Here is a 19,796-nt window from a genome sequence, read left to right as displayed (position 1 = left end):
TCATTTCCACATCCGCAAATATTGCCCAGCTCTGACGTTCCTCAGCCAGTGAATCCTCAGTTATGACTTTGAAGAAACCGTTGACTGCAGGACCAGGAGACACCAGGACCGGCTCGTCGAGAATGAGCACATTATCCAATACCTCAATGACATGAACAGGAGAGTTCTCCATGCCTAGAAACACAATATGGTGGCTCAGTGGTTAGCACCGCTGCCTCACAGCGTCAGGGGTCTGGGTTCGATTCCAGCCTTGGGCGACTGTCTGCGTGGAGGTTGCACGTTCTCCCCGTCTCCGCTGGGGAGCGTGAGTTTCCTCACACGTCTCCAACGATGTGCGGGTTAGGTGGAGTGGCTGTGCGAAATTTCTCCATTTTGTCTGCGGCTGGGTGCATGTTAGCCATGGGAAATGCAAGGTTACAGGGATAGGGTATGGGTGTGGATACTCTCTGGAGGATTGGCATGGACCTGATGGGCTGAATGGCCCATGCTGTAGGGATTCTATGAGGCAAAGAGAAGAACACGTCAAAGCACAAAGGTGAAGTTACATAGGAAACACAAGGGAAATCAAGGACTAATGGTGGACTGAAGAAAGTGAAGGACAAGTAACTCCCTGCTGACCGGCACAGCTCGCTGAGTTGTTTGGTGCCACCAAGTCAATATATGACATTTTGACTCAGAGTGGGACTCCTTTGAGACACAGAGAAATCAGCCATTGACGGAGAGAGCACTTCAAATAATACTAAAGCCTCAATACAATCATTGGCGAGGAAGCGTTTGAGGAAATCCCATCAAAGCTGGTCGTGGACTCCGAGTGTCGAAGTCACCATCAGACGCATGAAGAATGGAAAAGCCGCAGGCAGTGGACAGGATTCCAGCGGAGATCATCAAACTTGGAGGAGCAGACTTTCGCCGCCATCTCCAAGGGCTGACCCTGAAAACCTGGGGCCCAGAAGGATCACGAGCATCTTCAAGAAAGGAGGCAACGTGGACGATGAGAATCTCCCTACTCACCATTAGGCGGAGAGCGGGTAGCTCAAGGCTCCTGACTCAAGTACAGTTCGGCCCCTGCGCCTGAGTATCAAAAGAAGCAAATTCATAATCGCAGCCTAACGTACACATTCATCCATCCACTAAACAGCTGGTGAGGAGTGTGGCAGAGATCCCTTTCTCGCAAGGTTTGTGAAGGTTTGTAGCTCAGGTTGAGGTTTAGGGTGTAGGTTTGCTCGCTGAGCTATAGGTTTGAATATCCAGACGTTTCATTCCCTTTGTTGGAAAGAATTTGGAACGTCTGCCACCACTGTCCGTATCTCCAGGATGACCACGTGCTTTTGTTTGTTTGATGCTTTCCCAGGACATGGGCGACGCTGACCAGAGCAGCATTTACTGCCAAAGATTGTGGTGCTGGGGAAAGTGCAGCAGGTCAGGCAGCATCCGAGGAGCAGGAGAGTCGACGTTTCGAGCATGACAGCATGTATTGCCCATCTTTAATTGCCCAGTGTGCAGTTAAGAGTCAACCATTTAGTAGGCCAGACCAGGTAAGGATGGCAGTTTCCTCCCCTGAAGGACCAGATGTCAACAACTGACAATGGATTTATGGCCACCATTAGTTTCCTAATTCCAGTTTCTCCTTTGGGAATTCAAATGTCACCAATCTGCTGTGGCAAGATTCGAACCTGCATCCCTGGAACGTTCCCCGGCTATGTCAAGCTAGATTAGATCCCCTACGGTGTGGAAACAGGCCCTCGACAAGTCCACACTGACCCTTTGAAGAGTAACCCACCCAGACCCATTCCCCACACTTACCCATGACTAATGCAGCTAACACTATGGGACAATTTAGCACGGTCAATCCACCCTGACCTGCACATCTCTGGACTGTGGGGGGGGGGGAAACCAGAGCACCTGGAGGAAACCCACGCGGACACAGGGAGAATGTGCAAACTCCACGTAGACAGTCTACTGAGGCAGGAATCAAACCCGGGTCCCTGGAGCTGTGAGGCAGCAGTGCTAACCACTGAGCCACTGGGTCTCTGGATTAACAGTGCAGTGATAATGCCACTTTGCAGCCACCTGTCCTTAATAAGTTAAAGTTAAAGCCACAGCAACCTGGGCTCCTGGGTTGGTTGGCTCGGTCGGCTGGTATGGATCAAGTTGGTGTCGACAACTTGAGGCTCAATCACCGTTTTGGCTGGAGTGGATTCCAACCTGACCTCCTTTTTCCAACCCCTGATGACTCAATAAGATGACGGTGGATGGAGGTGGATTGGCAGCTTGCTTTACAGTCAATTCAAGAGGAAAAACATTCGGGCGCAGTCATTCAATCACCGTCCCACCCCAGCCACCCACTTGTGGTTTCATCTGAGACTAAAATTCATTCCAGCAATAAATTTGAACACAGCGGTTAGTTAGCTTCAGTTGATAGAGAGAATCTGTTGCCACTGGCCGGCAAGTTGAGAACCAGATTTAAAGTAAGTGGAAAGAGTGCGAGAGTGTGATTGAAAAGCACATTCTTTAATACAGCACGCTGTCTGAGCTGCAATGTGTTGCCTTATCGGGACACAGAAGCAGATTCAAGGGTAAGTTTCAAATGGTAAATCTCTGAACTGCCTCCAATGCAAATACATCCCTCCTCTTGTAAGGTGACCAAAACTGTACGCAATACTCTAAGTGCATCTCAACAATGCCTCTCACAATTGCAGCAACATTTCTGTATTTTTATACTCAATTTCTTGAGCAATCGATGTCAAAATTTAATTTGCCTTCCACCTGCCTTATCAGGTTGGCACAGTTGCTCAGTGGTTAGCATTGCTGCCTCACAGCGCCGGTAACCCAGATTCGATCGGACGACGGTCTGTGTGGAGTTTGCACATTCTCCCCGTGTCTGCGTAGGTTTCCTCTGGGTGCTCCGGTTTCCTCCCGCAGTCCAAAGTTGTGCAGGTCAGGTGGTTGAAATTGCCCCAGAGTGTGCAGGCTGGGTGGATTTGTCATGGGAAATGCAGAAATGGGAGGGGGGGGGGGGGGGTGGGGGGCAGTGGATGCTTTTCAGAGGGTCAGTGTGGACTCAATGGGCTGAATGGCCTGCTTCCACCACTTTTCCCTGCTGGAGCTGCATGCTGGTTTTCAATGGTTCATGAGCAAGGACATGTACCTCAGCAATCTGTAGCTTCTCTCCACTTAGGTGATAAGTTGCCTTTCTATCCTTCTGACCAAATTGATAACCTTGCACTTATAATTAGATAAGATTCACTACAGTCTGGAAACAGGCACTTTGGCCCAACCAGTCCACACCGACCCTCCGAAGAGTAACCCATCCAAATCCACTTCCCTGTGACTGACCTTGGAAATTTATCCTCCTGATACCCAAGTTCGTGCCTCAGAATATCAAGACCACTCAAAATGTGGAGCGCCTCTCTCAAGATCTCTTCCTGTTCAATGGGAACGACTCCAGCCCCTCTGGATAACGGGAGTGCCTCATGGCTGTGGGTTGTGCTTCCCTGCACTTTTGCCAAGGCTTCCTTATGGAATCCCTACAGTGGGGAAGGAGGCCGTTCAGCCCATCGAGTCACAATGGAGAGCATCCCGCCCAGACCCATCCACATGACCTCACATTTCCCATGGATAACCCACCTAATCAACTCACCTTTGTGACCGTCAGAGGAAACCCACCCAGACACGGGGAGAATGTACAAACTCCACACAGACAGTCGCCCGAGGACTGGAATCGAACCCAGGTCCCTGGCGCTGTGACGCTGCAGTGCTAACCACTGAGCCAGCATGCCAACCCCTCAGAGTACAGAACTGAGATCCTAACCACTGATTTATGTAAAGGTTTCCCATAACGTCTTCATTTTTTGCACTCTAATTCTCTACTCATAAAGCCAAAAAGAGACCCTTTGTGCTTTTTTGACTCGGTTGGCTGGTTAGTGACACTAACAATTTTGGTTCAATTCCTGCACTGGCTGAAGTTATCACGAAGGAGTCTCCTTCTCAATCTATCCCCTTGCCCGAGGTGTGGTGACGCTCAGGTTAAAACCGGTCCCTGCCCCCCCTCTCTAATGAGAGAGCAGCCTATGGTCCTCTGGGATTATGATGACTTTACCTGGTGATTTGAATTTAAAAATTCACACAACATCTGGATATAGTCCAAAAGGGCTTATTTGGAAGCACTAGCTTTCGGAGCACTGTTCCTTCATCAGGTAGATGTGGAGCTGGATCATAAGACAGAATTTAGAGCAAACGAATACAGAGTCAAACAGCTGAAATGATGTATTGAAAAAACCTCGATTGCCTACATTGACTTATCAGCAATCTAGGTTTGTTCAATATATCATTTCAGCTGTATGACACTGCGATGTTTTGATATAATAAAAACTAGCCCTGTTGGACTATAATCTGGTGTTTTGTGATTTTTAATTTTGTCCACCCCAGTCCAAAATTGGCACCTCCCCATCATGGGGATTTGAAAACATTACCCTGGTACAGAGAGACAGAGATCTTCTGCACACCAGTAAATGACATCCAATATGCCTTTTATTTCAATACTGGAGTCACAATGTTCATAGAACATACCGTCAGATAGAAAAAAGAAGCAGACGTCTCAGGGCTTATGTGCTTGATCTATCTACAATCGCAAACTTTGGTACAAAAGTTCATGTCTAGCTTCATGTTAACTGCTGAGACCACTCAAAAGATCTGTGAAGACAGTTCACTGGATGTGTCAAAATAACCTTTATAAATACGGCAATGTTCGTAATAAGTTAAAAACAAAACGAGGTGTAATAAATAATTAGAATTAAACAATAAATTAAGAAAAAAAAGTTGCAATTCGTGGAAATAAACGTTCGGTTTGTAACATCAGCAACAATAAGTCCTGTTCCTTTTTAAAATGTCCTGAACTCCATCAGCCTCTGGAGAAACCAGACGTCGGAGCCCAGTCCCAAACTCTCTTTCAAACGGGGTCGTCCAAACTCTGCCAGGTCTCCGTAGGACACGGTGTTAGCTTGGAGACTGCCGCTCTCCTCCCACAGTACCCCTCTCCTCCTAACGTTTTGTCGTCGCTTCACTTGCGTGAGTAACCTGAGGTGGTGTACACGGCCATGAGGGTCACTGGGTAAGCCCCCCGAGGAGAGACCGTGCTGAGGGCTGGCACGAGCCGTGGGGTGGCAGCAGGAGCAGCAGCCGCCTTCCGTGCCCCAGGGGAGGCAGCGTGGAAGGCGGGAGGGAGAGCCGGGCAGACCGCAGAGGTACGAGGCTCAATCACCGGCAGGACCGGCCTCTCGTCCTCGGTCGCAGTGTAGACCTGGAATAGGACGACCGAGAGGAAGAACAGGAACAGCCTTTTGGCTGCGTCACGTCTGGGAACAACTGGCTTCCTGACCTGCAGAGAGGACAAAACAAGAGGGTGTTAGCAATGGGATACTGTCAAAATCTCTCCAACAATATAGAGATGTACAGCACGGAAACAGACCCTTCGGTCCAACCCGCCCATGCTGACCAGATATCCCAACCCAATCTAGTCCCACCTGCCAGCACCCGGCCCATATCCCTCCAAACCCTTCCTATTAATATACCCATCCAGATGTCTTTTCAATGTTGCAATTGAACCAGCCTCCACCACTTCCTCTGGCAACTCATTCCATACACGCATCACCTTCTGTGTGAAAAAGTTGCCCCTTAGATCTCTTTTATACTTTTCCCCTCTCACCCTAAACCTATGCCCTCTAGTTCTCCCACCCCAGGGAAAAGACCTTGTCTATTTATCCTATCCATGCCCCTCATGATTTTATAAAAGGTCACCCCTCAGCCTCCAACGCTCCAGTGAAAACAGGCCCAGCCTATTCAGCCTCTCCCTGTAGCTCAAACCCTCCAACCCTGGCAACATCCTTGTAAATCTTTTCTGAACAGGATTTGGAGATGTCGGTGTTGGACTGGGGTGTACAGAGTTAAAAATCACACAACACCAGGTTATAGTCCAACAGGTTTATTTGGTTAAACCTGTTGGACTATAACCTGGTGTTGTGTGATTTTTAAACTTTGTTTTCTGAACATGATTGAGTTGCAACGATAATACCGTAGAGAGAGGGAGACAGAGATAAAAGCAAATTACTGCGGATGCTGGAGTCTGAAACCAAAAGAGAAAATGCTGGAAAATCTCTGCAGGTCTGGCAGCATCTGTACAGAGAGAGAGAGAGAGAGAAAAACTGGCGTGTGGTCTGAAGATGAAGGACTTGCCTCTCAGGTAAAGACCGAAAGGAAGAGTTCCGGGAAAGAAAAGGATTTGTTTGAACCGGTTGAGGATGGGGAGAAAGCAAGGGCTGAGGCAGAAAGGGGGAACTCAGAGCTAGAGGGATTTGAGCAGGAGGGAAGGACAGATGGAAACCAGGAGGAGACGGCTGGGGCGATACATAAGCAAAGGGCCGTGTCTCTGCAAAGGGGGTGGTTACCTGGTGCGGTGGGTAGAGAACTCGAGCAGCCCGTCTCCTCGGCGGCCGGAGCTGAGACTCTCGCTTCGGGATGGGCTCGAAGGTGAACACCAGCGGCCGGGCTTTCCCCCCTGAAGCCCCGGCGGGGGTGTGAGCTTGAATTCCAGCGCAATGCCTGGCCAGGCACATGCTTCCTCCCAAAGCTGAACAGCGAATTAAAAAAAAACACACACACACAACGACTACAGCTGCAAAAAAAAATACAGACTCAGCTTGTGAAACGCTACCGGATTCCGAGTGGGAGCCACCCCCTCGGTTTTTATATCGCCGGCCCCACCTCTTCCCCCAGCATCAGCTCCAGCCTCACGGCTTCCTTCCTCTTGGTTTCTGGGTGAATTCTCAGTGACATCAAGCTCTCTCCTTCCCTGATCTGACGCTCAAAGCCCTCAGTGGTGCAAGGCCAGTTAGACTCCCGAAGACTGGGACTCAGTTAATTACCAGGAACAGGAACCCGAGCAGGGGCATCGCCTAGCAAATATCCATGCGTTTGCTTTTCAGTGCCCCCCTCAACCTCCTTTTGCAGAGATGACAGCCCCATATCGCAGTGCAGACAGTTGGACAGTCATACATACAGAACAGAAACAAGACCCTTCCCCTCCAACCAGTCTACATAACCCCAAACTAAACTAATCCCACCTGCCCGCTCCTGGCCCATGTCCTTTCAAACTTCCCTGTTCATGTCCTTATCAAAATGTCTTGTTACTGAACCCCGCATCCGCCACTTCCTCATTCCTTACACGCCAAAGAACTGGTCCTCTTGTCTTTTTTAAACTCTTTCTCCTCTCATCTTACAAATGTGGCCCCAAACTTGAAATCCCCCCAACCCAGGGAAAACACATTCACCTTATCTATGTGATTTTATACACCTCTGTAAGGTCACCCCTCAACCTCCTACTCTCCAGTGAAAAAATTCCAAGCCTATCGAGCCTCTGCTTTATAACTCAAACCCTCCATTTCTGGCAATATTCTGGTAAATCTTTTCTGAACGCTCTCTAGCTCAATAATATCCGTCCTGTAACAGGGCGAACGGAACTGGACACAGTATTCCAGAAGAGGCTTCACTAATGTTCTGTACAACCTCAACATGACTTCCCAATTCCTGTACTCAAAGGTCTGAGCAATGAAGGCAAGCATGCTAAACACCCTCTTCAACACCCTGTCTACATGCGATGCAAACTTCAAAGAAGTACGTACCTGTACCCCTCGGTCTCTCTGTTCTACAGCACAACCCAGGGCCCTACTTTTAATTGTATAAGTCCTGCCCTTGTTCGTTTTACCAACATGCAATACCTCGCATCCAGAGTCATAGTCATAGAGCTGTACAGCACTGAAACAGACCCTTCGGTTCAACTTGTCCATGCCGAACGATTTATACAAATTAACTCAACTTTTGTAAACAGTTCTATTCAACCACTGGCTTGCTCAGCTTTTTTAAAGAGGAATCCACATTGTCATGGGTCTGGAGTCACCTCAGGCCCGATCAGGTTATGAGAGTGGATTTCCTTCCCCTAAGGCAGGGTGTCTCAGTGGTTAGCACTGCTGTCTCCCAGCGCCAGGGACCCGGATTCGATTTCAGCCTCTGGTGACTGTGTCAGCATGGAGTTTGCTCGTTCTCCCCGTGTCTGCGTGGGTTTCTTCCGGGTGCTCCAGCTTCCTCCCACAGTCCAAAGATGTGCAGGCTGGGTGGATTAGCTGGGAATTTGTGCCATGCCCATGGCACTTATTCACAGATTCAATCAACAAACACTTCGACCTGGACCCAATATACTGGCCACTGCAGCGGACAGCTGGAACTGACAACCGGAAGTGGCAGAGACAAACCACTATAAATGCCGGAGGAAACATCACAGAAGCGCTTCACAGGAGGCTCCCAAGCACTGAGGATGTCACCGAGACAGGGGACTAATGTCTGCAACACAAATTCCCAGCTCGGCGAACAGAACCACAGCAACGAGCACCCGAGCTACAAATCTTCTCCCAAACTGTATCCATCAGCTGCATGTGTCTGGACATGGTATTTGGGGTTCATCATTTCCGCCATATCTGGAAGCCTATCCAACAAGATAAAAATCTGTGTCTCCTACAGTTGTACTAGAAATATGGGTCAAACTATCAAAAAGGGGACAATGATTTTAAAATATAGGCCATTTGCAAGGGCTGCAGAGCTGTATGTATTTGGCATACAGCTGATTCACATGTTCATCCCTGGGAATGCCAACGATCATTTCAGAATAGATATTACTCATCTTTGTCTCCAATGTGAAGACATTTTATTATATTCATTCATAGGACATGGGCACCACTGGCTGGGCCCAGCATTTATTACCCGTCCCTAGTTGCCCCATTGACAAGATTGTGGTGAGCTGCCACCTTGAACCGCTACGGTCCACCTGCTGTGGGTTGACCCACAATGCCCCCTAGGGAGGGGATTCCAGGGTTTTGACCCAGTGACAGTGAAGGAATAGCCGATATATTTCCAAGTCAGGGTGGTGAGTGGCCTGGAGGGGAACTGGCTGGGGCTGGTGTTCCCATGTATCTGCTGTCCCTGTCTTTCTAGATGGAAGTGGATGGGTTTGGAAGGGGCTGTCTTGAGGACGTTTGGTGAATTTCTGCAGTGCATCTTGTAGACAGTACACACTGCTGCTAGTGTCAGTGGTGGAGGGAGTGGATGCTTGTGGATGTGGTGCCAATCAAGCGGGCTGCTTTGTCCTGGATGGTGTCAAGTTTTATGAGCGTTGTTGGGGCTGCCCCCACCCAGGCAAGTGGGGAATATTCCATCACACTCCTGACTTGAGCCTTGTAGATGGTGGACAGGCTTTGTGGAGTCAGGAGGTGAGTTACTCAGTACAGTATTCCTACTCTTTGACCTGCTACTGTAGCCACTGCATTTATATGATAAGTCCAGTTGAGTTTCTGTTCAATGATAACCCTCAGGACATCAATAATGGGGGATTCAGTGCTGGTCACAACCATTGAATGTTAAGGGGCGGTGGTTAGATTGTCTCTTATAGGTGATGGTCATGATTGACTGGAAATTGTGTGGTGTGAGTGTTGCTTGGCACTTGTCAGCCCAAGCCCGGATATTATCTAGATCTTGGTGCATTTGAATATGGACTGCCTCAGTATCTGAGATGTCGCGAATGGCACTGCAATTATTGGCAAAGGTCTCCACTTCTGACCTTATGATGGAGGGAATGTCATTGATGAAGCATTGAGTCCAGGACACTACCCTGAGGAACTCGTAAAGTGATGTCCTGGAGCTGAGATGACTGACCTCCAACAACCATAACCATCTTCACTTGGATCAAATATGACTCCAGCCAGCAGAGAGTTTGCCCCTCGATTCCCATCGATGCCAGTTTTGCTCAATCTCCTTGATACCACACTCGGTCGAATACACCCTTGCTGTCAAGGGCGGTCACCCTCCCCTCCCCTCTGGAATTCAGCTCTTTTGACCATGTTTGAACCAAGGCTGTAATGAGGTCAGGCCCAGGGGGAGCCCAAACTGGGCGATGCTGAGCACGTGCTGCTTGATAGCACTGATGATGGCACCTTTCATCATTTCACTGACGATCGAGAGCAGACTGATAGGTCAGTAATTGGCCGGATTGGACTCATCCTACTTTGCGTTTACGGGACATACCCAGGCAATTTTCCGCATTTCCGCATTAAAAACAGGAATAGATTGGCGAGAGGAGCAGCAAGTTGTGAAGCTCAAGTCTTCAATCCTATCCCTGGAACGTCGTCAGGGCCCATCGCAATATCAGGCACCTCCAACTGTTTATTGGTGTTATGTGGAGTGAATCAAATTGTCAAAGAGAAATCATGTTTATTAACCAAATGATTGGATTCTTTAAAGGAGGGAAATGCGCTGTGAATAAAAGGTAGCCTGTAGACATGTTATACTTGGATTTCAGAAGACATTTGATAAGGTGAGTTACCAAAGGTTATTACATGAAAGAAAAGCTCATCATATAGGGAGTAGTGTATGAGTATAGCTAGAAGATCTGTTGGCTGGCAGGAAACAGACAGTGTGTACCAATGAGTCTTTGTTTGACAGGCAGGATGGGATCGGATCTGTGCTCAGGCCTCAATTTTTTTTTTACAATTGGTATCGATGACTTCAATGAGGGGAGTGAGGTCACGCCGGCGAAATGTACAAGTTAAACAAAACCAGACGGTGTGAAGAGGATATAAGCAAATTGCAGACAGATAAAACGCTGAGCGAGTAGGCACAAGTCTGGAAAATGTGGAGCTTTTCACTTTGGAAGGACCGATTTTATTTTTCAAAAAACCGTCGACTACTGAAATGGAGAATGACCGCAGGATTCAGAGGTGCAGGGGAATTTAGGTGCTGTACTGCATTCGTCACAAAAAGTAAATATGCAGGCACAGTACGGAATCTGGAAGACTAATAGGATGCTATCCTTCGCTATGAGAGGAACTTAACGTAAAAGAAAGAAGGTGAAAAAAAAATCACTGCCTGAAACTACAGGAGAAGACGATGACCTTTGGTTTTTGAACCTAATTAACTAAATCATCGAATCATACATCACAGAAACAGACCCTTTGGTCCAACCAGAACATAATCCCAAACTAAACTAGTCCCACTTGCCTGTTCCTGACCCATATCCCCCCCCTCCCCAAACCTTTCCTATTCATACACTTCTCCAAATGTGTTGTAACTGTACCCGCACTCATCACTTCCTTGCAAGTTCATTCCACACGCAAACCACCCTCTGTGTAAAAAGATTGCTTCTTATGCCTTTTAAATTGATTTTTAAGATGTATAAAACTTCCAAATCTTACTCTGTTATTTTTGTTTGAAAATCTATACGCGTGAGTAAGGTGAAGGCATTTATTTTCTTATATTTACACAGTGATCCGTCTCTTGATTGACCTTTAATATTAAGGATTGGTGTTGTTATCCCAGAGCAGTAAGTCTGTGCTAGCACCGTGTTTATGAGCAAAGCGTGTTGTGTTGGTTTTTAGGTAGTTACTGGGATTGTACATTATTAAAGGGGCAGAAATGGCTTTGGCTCTCCGTCTCAGCCCCACTAAATTCATCTCCACCTACCTCGATACTGCTCTATCCCCCAACCCCCGGTCCAGGAATTCCCCACATACGTTCAGGACACCCCCACGCCCTCCGCCTCCTCCAAGACTTCTGTTTCCCCGGCCCCCAACGCCTCATCTTCACCATGGACATCCAATCCGTCTACACCTCCAACTTCCATGACCAGGGCCTCCAAGCCCTCCGTTTCTTCCTCTCCCGACGTCCCCAACAGTATCCTTCCACTGACACTCTCATTCATTTGGCCAAACTGGTCCTCACCCTTAACAATTTCTCCTTCGAATCCTCCCCCTTCCTCCAGACCAAAGGGGTAGCCATAGGCAACCGTATGGGCCCCAGCTATGCCTGTCTCTTTGTTGGCTACGTAGAACAGTCCATCTTCTGTAGTTATACCAGCACCACTCCCCACCTCTTCCTCTGCTACATTGATGACTGCATTGGCGCCACCTTGTGCTCAACTTCCGAGGAGCAGAAAAATCGACGTTTTGGGTAAAAGCCCTTCATCAGAACTGAAGGCAGGGATACTCCAGGTGGAGAGATAAATGGGAGGAGAGGTTGGGGAGAAGGTAGGGATGGGGGTGGGGGTGAAGGTGATCGGTGAGAGAGGAGGGTGGAGCGGATCAGTGGGAAGGGAGATTGGCAGGAAGGACAGGTCATGAGGATGATGCTGAGCTAGAAGGTTGGAACTGGGGTAAGGTGAGGGGGAGGGGAAATGAGGAAATTGGTGAAGTCGACATTGATACCCTGGGGTTGAAGTGTTCCGAGACGTTGGGTGGTGAGGGAGTGGCGGCAGAGGAGGCCCAGGACCTGCCTGTCCTCGGCAGAGTGGGAGGGGAAGTTGAAATGTTGGGCCAAGGGGCGGTAGAGTTAATTGGTGCACTAATGCCTGGAGGAAGAACGCCTCATCTTCCACCTCGGAACCCTTCAACCCCTGGGCATCAATGTGGACTTCACCAGTTTCCTCATTTCCCCTCCCCCCCACTCTACCCCAGTTCTAACCTTCCAGCTCAGCACCACCCTCATCACCCATCCCATCTGCCCATCCTCCTTCCCCCTATCCATTCCTTCCTCCCCTCCGACCTATCACCTTTACCCCCCACTTCCATCCACCTATTGCACTGCTCAGCCCCACCCCCCCCCTCCTATTTATCTCTCCACCCGCTCGGCTCACAAGCCTCATTCCTGATGAAGGGCTCCAGCCCGAAACATCAACTCCCCTGCTCCTCGGATGTGCCTGAGCTGCTGTGATTTTCCAGCACCACATTCTCAACTCTGATCTCCAGCATCTGCAGTCCTCAATTTTGTCCCAATGTGCTCTTCCTGTCAGTTGTGGGAGATCAGGGAGAATGTCCATGTTACTGATGATTACGCCTGCAGGAAGTGTGTTTGGTTGCGAATCCTATCAAATTGCATGGATCAGTTGGAATGGTAGCTAGTGGCAATGAGGAGTTTACAAAAGCAAGGGGTGTGTGATGGAAGGTAGTTTCAGCAAGGTGCAGATACAATCAGGTAGGATGGTTGGCTACTAGGAAAGGTAGGAGAAAGTGAGGACTGCAGATGCTGGAGTGTAGGAGAGGTAGGCAGGTAATGCAGAACGCTCCTGTGGCTATTCCCATCTCAATCAGATCTGCCACTTTTGGGGGGGTTTCTGGTACCGTGACTGGCTGAACTGTAATGAGGGGTATGTCAGGTTCCAGGCAATCGATTGTAATAGGGGACCCTGTGGTCTGGGGAACAGACTACGGTGGACAATGAGGCATCAGGACAGTGTTTTGCCTCCCCGGTGCCAGGGTCAAGGATATCTCTCAGTGGGTGGAGAGTATGCTGGAGGGGGAAGAGGGACAAACAGGAGGTTGTTGTGCACATTGGTACCATGTCGGTAAGGACAGTGATGAGATTCCACAGAGAGAATATATGGAACCAGGCACAACATTAAAAAGCAGGCCCTTGAGCGTAGTAACATGGTGGCTCAGTGGTTAGCACTGCTGCCTCACAGGACCAGGGGCCCGGGTTCGATTCCAGCCTGGGGTGACTGTCTGTGTGGAGTTTGCACATTCTCCCCGTGTCTGCGTGGTTTCCTCCCACATCCAAAAGATGTGCAGGTTAGGGTGAATTGGCTATGCTAAATTGCCCCATAGTGTTAGAAGCATTAGTCAGAGGGGAATGGGTCTGGGTAGGTTATTCTTCGGAGGGTCAGTATGGACTTGTTGGGCTGAAGGGTCTGTTTCCAATCTAATCTGGATTACTACCAATGGCATGTGCTAGTGAGAGGAGGAATAGCAGGATCGGGCAGATGAAAGCGTGGCTGAGGAGCTGGTTTGGGGGGGGGGGTTAAAGATTCATGTTTGTGGAGCATTGGAATCTCATCAGGGGTAGAAATGACCTGTAGAAGTGGGATGAGTTCCACCTGAATGGGAAGGGGACCAATATCCTTTGGATAGGTTTGCTATTGCTACTTGGGAGGCTTTAAACTAGTGAGGGTGATTTGGCGCTTTGGAAAGCATAAGCTTTCCTGATGAAGAGCTTACGCTCGAAATGTCGATTCTCCTGCTCCTCAGATACTGCTTGACCAGCTACGCTTTTCCAACGCCACACGTTTTAAGCTCTGATCTCCAACATCTGCAGTCCTCACTTTCTTCCTGCAGCCAAGAGTTTGGCAGAGAACAAGGTAGGGCTGATGAATTAAACTGCATTTAATTCAATGCAAGAAGCCTAACAGGGAAGGCAGATGAACTCAGGGCATGGTTAGGAACATGGGACTGGGATATTATAGCAATTACAGAAACATAGCAAATGGATGGATAGGACTGGCAGGTTAATGTTCCAGGTTATAGATGCTCCAGGAAGGATAGAAGTGGGGGGGGGGGGCAAGAGAGAAGGAGGCAGGGACTTTTGGTTAGGGCTAACATTATGGCTGGGCTTGGGAAGGATATTCCTGCGAGACTGTGTAGTGAAGTTATTTGGATGGAACTGAGAAATAAGAAAGGGATGGTCACCTTGTTGCGATTGTACTAGAGACAGCGGGAAATTGAGAGGCAAATACATAAGATCTCAGATATCTATGAGAATAATAGAGTAATAACGGTAGGGAATTGTAGCTTTCCAAACATAGACTGGGATTGCCTTAGTGTTAAGGGCTTGGAGAGGGAGGAATTTGTTAAGTGTGTACAAGAAAATGTCCTTATTCAACATGTGGACGTACCTACTAGAGCAGGAGCAGGACTTGACCTTCTCTTGGGAAATAAGGCAGGGCAAGTGACTGAGGTGTGATCGTAATTCTATTAGTTTTAAAAAAAACTTACGACAAAGGATAGGCCAGATCTAAAAGTTAAAGTTCTAAATTGGAGCAATTGGGAAGGCTATTTGCAGGTAAAGGCATGGTTAGGAAGTGGGAGGCTTTTAAAAATGAGGTATAATGAGAGTTCAGAGACAGTATGTTCCTAGTAGTGTGAAGGGGAAGGTGGTTAGGTTTAGGGAATGCTGAACAGCTGGAGAAATTAAGGCTGTGGACAAGAAAGGGAAGGCATTATCAGATCCTGGAGGGAGTATGAGGGTAGTACACTTAAGGAAAAAAGGGGATAAGAGATGGTGATGGCAAATAAAGTTAAAGAGAATCCAAAGAGATTCTAAAAGTATATTAAGAGTAAAAGAGTAACTAGGGAGAGAATAGGACCCCTTAAAGATCAATGAGGCTGTCTGCGTGTGGAACCACAGGAGATAGGTGAGATACTAAATGAATATTTCACGTCAGCATTTACTGTAGAGGAGGAGATGGAAACGAGGGAACCTGGGGAAATAAATTATGACACCTTGAAATTTTTCATATTATAGGTGCTGGAAGTCCAAAAAATGTCACTGATGAATAGCTGAAGGTGGTTGAGCCCAGGACGCTTACCCTGAGGAGCTCCTGCAAAGGTTTCCTGGGTCAGAGATGACAGACTGGAACCAACCTGCTCTGTTGTGGGTATGCCGCCAACTAGCAGAGAGAGTTTTCCCTCAGTTTGCAGTGACTCACCAACACCACATTCGGTTCAATGCAGACTTGGCCTCAAAGACAATTTTTCCCAAGTCACTTGTAAAATTCATTTGTAATCGGACAGCGTTATGTCCTGACGTTTGAAAGATACAAAACTTCAGCAGCATGGCTTTTGTTTCCCCCCCAAGCAAATAATGTAATGCCTGGCAACTAATTTAAGATTCCTTCAAATGCTACTGAAGAAATGAGTAGTAAAGAGCTCACTTGTGATTTTTAATGGACATGACAACCTTCCTTACCAACCAACCATTGGTAACAAACCCTTCAAGGAGGACAAAGTGAGCGCTGCAGATGCTGGAGATCAGAGCTGAAAATGTGTTGCTGGAAAAGCGCAGGTCAGGCAGCATCCAAGGAGCAGGAGAATCGACGTTTCGGGCACGAGCCCTTCTTCCTGATCCTTGGATGCTGCCTGACCTGCTGCGCTTTTCCAGAGCGAACCCAAGAAAAACGGCTATCGAAGTATTTGTTGATTGACCTTTCAACCAAATTCATTTGCAGCTTCCTTTAGTGCAATCTGAAGCTTTAATTGGCATTTGCTCAACATCACATCACAAAGGGCTTTAGTTAGTGAAGCACTTATGTAGTGTAGATGCATTGGGATGAATGAGAGTCAAAATGATAGAACTTTTTGCAATTAATAAGTGAGGAGAAAGCGGTTCCAATGGTGAAAAGGTCAAGGGGTAAGAGCACCCAGTTTTATGGTGACTGGTATAACTTATATAATTAGCATTAACTTGCAAAAGGGAAAGGCTTAAATACTTAAACTGGAAAACAAAACACAGGGAAAGAGCAAGGGAATTAGATTCCCTACAGTATGAAAACAGGCCATTCGGCCCAACAAATCCACACAGATCCTCCAAAGAGCAAACCACCTGCACCCACTCCCCTACCGTATATTTATCCCTGACAAACGCACCTAACACTTTGGGCAACTTAGCACGGCCAATTCACCTGACTTGCACATCTTTGGATTGTGGGAGGAAACCCACGCAGACACAGGGAGAATGTGCAAACTCCACACGAGGCTGGAATCGAACCCGGGTCCCTGGCGCTGTGAGGCAGCGGTGCTAACCACTGAGCCACGGTGAGTGGGGGAAAGAGGGAAAAAGAAAGTTAAAAAGAAGGTTGGGTGTGCGGATTTGACAGTTGAAGTGAAAATTAAAGTCATTTCAGGTCGCTGCGAAAGAGAAATCTTTCCTCTCTCAATGAACGAATGGAAAAGTATCCAAAGGTTTTTACCTCCATTGGCATGTCTCCATTTCACTATGACACAACACTGGCCTCTACTGGTAGTTTAAAGGTATTACAGAGTGCAGATTATCATGGAACCCACAACCCAGGAACTCAAGAGTGCCTCACCACCACACATCCCAGAAATCCAGCTAGCCCACAGCCGTAATACACCAGGCAGGGACACCCTTAAGGTGAAAGTGCAAATACGACCCAAGTCATGACCGAGCATGCCATAGTCCAAATGTGTGAATGTACTACAGGCGACAGTGAGGACTGCAGATGCTGGAGATCAGTCGAGAGTGTGGTGCTGGAAAAGCACAGCAGGTCAGGCAGCATCCGAGGAGCAGGAGAATCGACGTTCCGAGTAAAACGTACAAGAGCCAAGTTTTTGCAGAAGACAAAAACCAGAGAGAAGCCAAGTGCTGAGGGATCACAAAGAAACAGACAGGGTAAGTGTGTGGACAAAAACTTGGTAGATGGAATATAACGGGGGGGGGGGTAAAAATGTTAGGTTACATACTTTGGTAGGTAGAAGATCTGAATGTTATTTAAATAGAGAAAGACTGCGGAAAGCTAGAGAAGGGAGGGATTTGGGTGCTCTCACTTGTGAATCACAAAAAAACGAACATACAAGTACTGTATTAGGTGAGGCACCTGGAATTGTATTCAAAGGGAATGGAGTATCAAAATGGGGAGACTTTGCCAAAGGGCCTATGCCCGAAACGTCAATTTTCCTGCTCCTCGGATGCTGCCTGACCTACTGTGCTTTTCCAGCACCACACTCCCAACTCTGATCTCCAGCATCCGCAGTCCTCACTTTCTACTAGTTAGATCACAGCTGGAATGCTGCATACAGTTTGGTCCTGGCATTTAAGGCGTTCGGGGCAGTGCAAAGACAGTTCACCAGAAAGGGATTTACTCAAGAGGAGGGGTTGGGCCTGTGCTCACTGGAGTTTAGATGAATTCAAGATCATCTTACTCAAACAGACCAGATGCAAGATTCTTACAGGACATGACTTCTTGGCACAACTGTAGAAGTGTCATTCCCTCCCCACCCACCCGCCCCCAACTTGTGGGAAAGTCTAGGACCAGAGGGCATAATCTCAGGATAGCTGTCCGCCCACTAAAGACAGAGATGAGCAGCAATTTCTCCTCTAAGAGAGTGACAAATCTGTCTAATTCTTCCCTGCAGAAGGCTGTCGAGGCTGGGTCATTATCCAAGGCTGAGAAAGAATTTTAATCAGCAAGGGGAATCAAGGGTTACTGGGAAAAGGCAGGAAAATGGGTTTCGGGATGACCAGGTCAACCATGATTTCATTGAATGACAGAGCAGACTTAATGGACTGAAGGACCTCCACTCTCTGCTCTGTTGTTTAAGGTCTTATGGACTGCAGCCCCCGATCCAAATGGGGGAAACGAACGAACATGTCCAAACGTCCAGAGAGCTCCTGAGAACCAGTCTTGGCTAGTGATGCCTCCCAAGGTTCAAGACCCCAGTCAACACTTAGAACAGAACATAAGCTGCACAGCCCCAACCACGGAACCGTGCTGAATGGATTCAAATATCGACAGCAGGAGGTACTTTCTGAATGGGTGTGAAGCTACAAATGGTGGAAGAATCAAAGGAAATTAGGGGCTCCCACCCACAGCCCGCTAAATCTGAACAGGTACAAAAACAAAATCAACACAAGGGGGACCAATGGACACTATCCTTCATTACAAGGCGACTGGAATATGACAGAGGTGTCATAGAGACGTATAGCACAGAAACAGACCCTTCAGTCCAACCCGTCCATGCTGACCAGATATCCCAACCCAATCTAGTCCCACCTGCCAGCACCCGGCCCATATCCCTCCAAACCCTTCCTATTCATATACCCATCCAGATGCCTTTTAAATGTTGCAATTGTACCAGCCTCCACCACTTCCTCTGGCAACTCATTCCATACATGCACCACCTTCTGTGTGAAAAAGTTGCCCCTTAGGTCTCTTTTACATCTTCCCCCTCTCACCCTAAACCTATGCCCTCTAGTTCTGGACTCCCCGACCCCAGGGAAAAGACTTTGTCTATTACCCTCTCCAAGCCCCACACGATTTTGTAAACCTCTATAAGGTCACCCCTCAGCCGCTGATGCTCCAGGGAAAACAGCCCCCAGCCCTGTTCAGCCTCTCCTTATAGCTCAAATCCTCCAACCCTGGCAATATCCTTGCAAATATTTTCTCAACCCTTGAAAGTTTCACAACATCTTTCCGATAAGAAGGAGACCAGAATTGCACGCAATATTCCAACAGTGGCCTAACCAATGTCCTGTACAGCCGCAACGTGACCTCCCAACTCCTTAAGGATTAAAGCAAATGATGAGTACACCATGTATGACTGCGATCACTATAATGTTGAGGACGAGAGCATATTTGCAAGATTTGAAGGTATGAAGTGAAATTGTTGGTTAGATAGTCAAAAACTGTGTCTCCTGGTTAGGAGCACAGGGCACTAGACTAAGGCACATTCAGGGGTGAAGTTAGGGAAAAAACAAGTATCAGCAAAAGGTGGTTGGAATTTTGGAACTCTTCCGCAAATGACAGCTGATGCTGGGCCAATTCCTACTTCCGAAATGGGAACAGACAGGTTTTTATTGAGCAGGGGTTATTAAGGGATGACGAGGAGAGGGTGAAAGGCAGGTCAGTGGAGATGGTCAAATCTTACTGAGTAGTAGATCAGTCGCAAAGGGCTAATCGGCCTCTTTCTGTTCCTGTCACCGTAGGACTGCATGATCAAAACCCACCTCCTGCCTCTCTCCAAACCCCTGCCATGGAAAAACGGGCTCAACTGTATACCTCCTCAATCTCTTTCAGGATGTGGAAAGGCTCAGTCAAACTGTGCCTTATTTCAAACGGGCACGACCAACGGCTTCTGAGATGTACATCCTCCTCATCTCTCAGCGACTGCAGAGCTGGGGAGAAATTCAGAACA

General features: G+C 48.0%; 1 protein-coding gene and 1 long non-coding RNA gene across 2 annotated transcripts; one reads left to right on the top strand and one right to left on the bottom strand.

Moving 5' to 3' along the window:
* Nucleotides 1-4,502: 4,502 nt before the first annotated feature.
* LOC148140622 (uncharacterized) lies at nt 4,503-7,053 on the bottom strand. The gene is made up of 2 exons (XM_087979482.1): nt 6,444-7,053; nt 4,503-5,377 (listed from the first exon to the last, which is right to left on the bottom strand). Exons 1-2 carry the CDS (start codon nt 6,609-6,611, stop codon nt 5,060-5,062), a joined length of 486 nt encoding a protein of 161 aa, XP_087835608.1. The 5' UTR covers nt 6,612-7,053; the 3' UTR covers nt 4,503-5,059.
* On the top strand, nt 6,143-19,711 carry LOC148140621 (uncharacterized). The gene is made up of 3 exons (XR_015753070.1): nt 6,143-6,238; nt 18,204-18,403; nt 19,588-19,711. It is a non-coding gene; the product is annotated as an uncharacterized LOC148140621 (long non-coding RNA).
* Nucleotides 19,712-19,796: the final 85 nt, after the last annotated feature.

Source organism: Chiloscyllium plagiosum, unplaced genomic scaffold (assembly GCF_037043375.1).
Source record: "Chiloscyllium plagiosum isolate Xiang-an unplaced genomic scaffold, Cpla_swu_hap1 HiC_scaffold_35, whole genome shotgun sequence".
Classification (NCBI taxonomy): Eukaryota; Metazoa; Chordata; class Chondrichthyes; order Orectolobiformes; family Hemiscylliidae; genus Chiloscyllium; species Chiloscyllium plagiosum.
This window is presented reverse-complemented; position numbering and strand designations above follow the sequence as displayed.

Coding starts and splice junctions, on each gene's coding strand:
- LOC148140622 (XM_087979482.1), bottom strand. CDS start 6,611: ATGTGCCTGGCCAGGCATTGCGCTGGAATTCAAGCTCACACCCCCGCC. Junction 5,378..6,443: donor TTCTCTACCCACCGCACCAG/GTAACCACCCCC, acceptor TCCTCTCTGCAG/GTCAGGAAGCCAGTTGTTCC.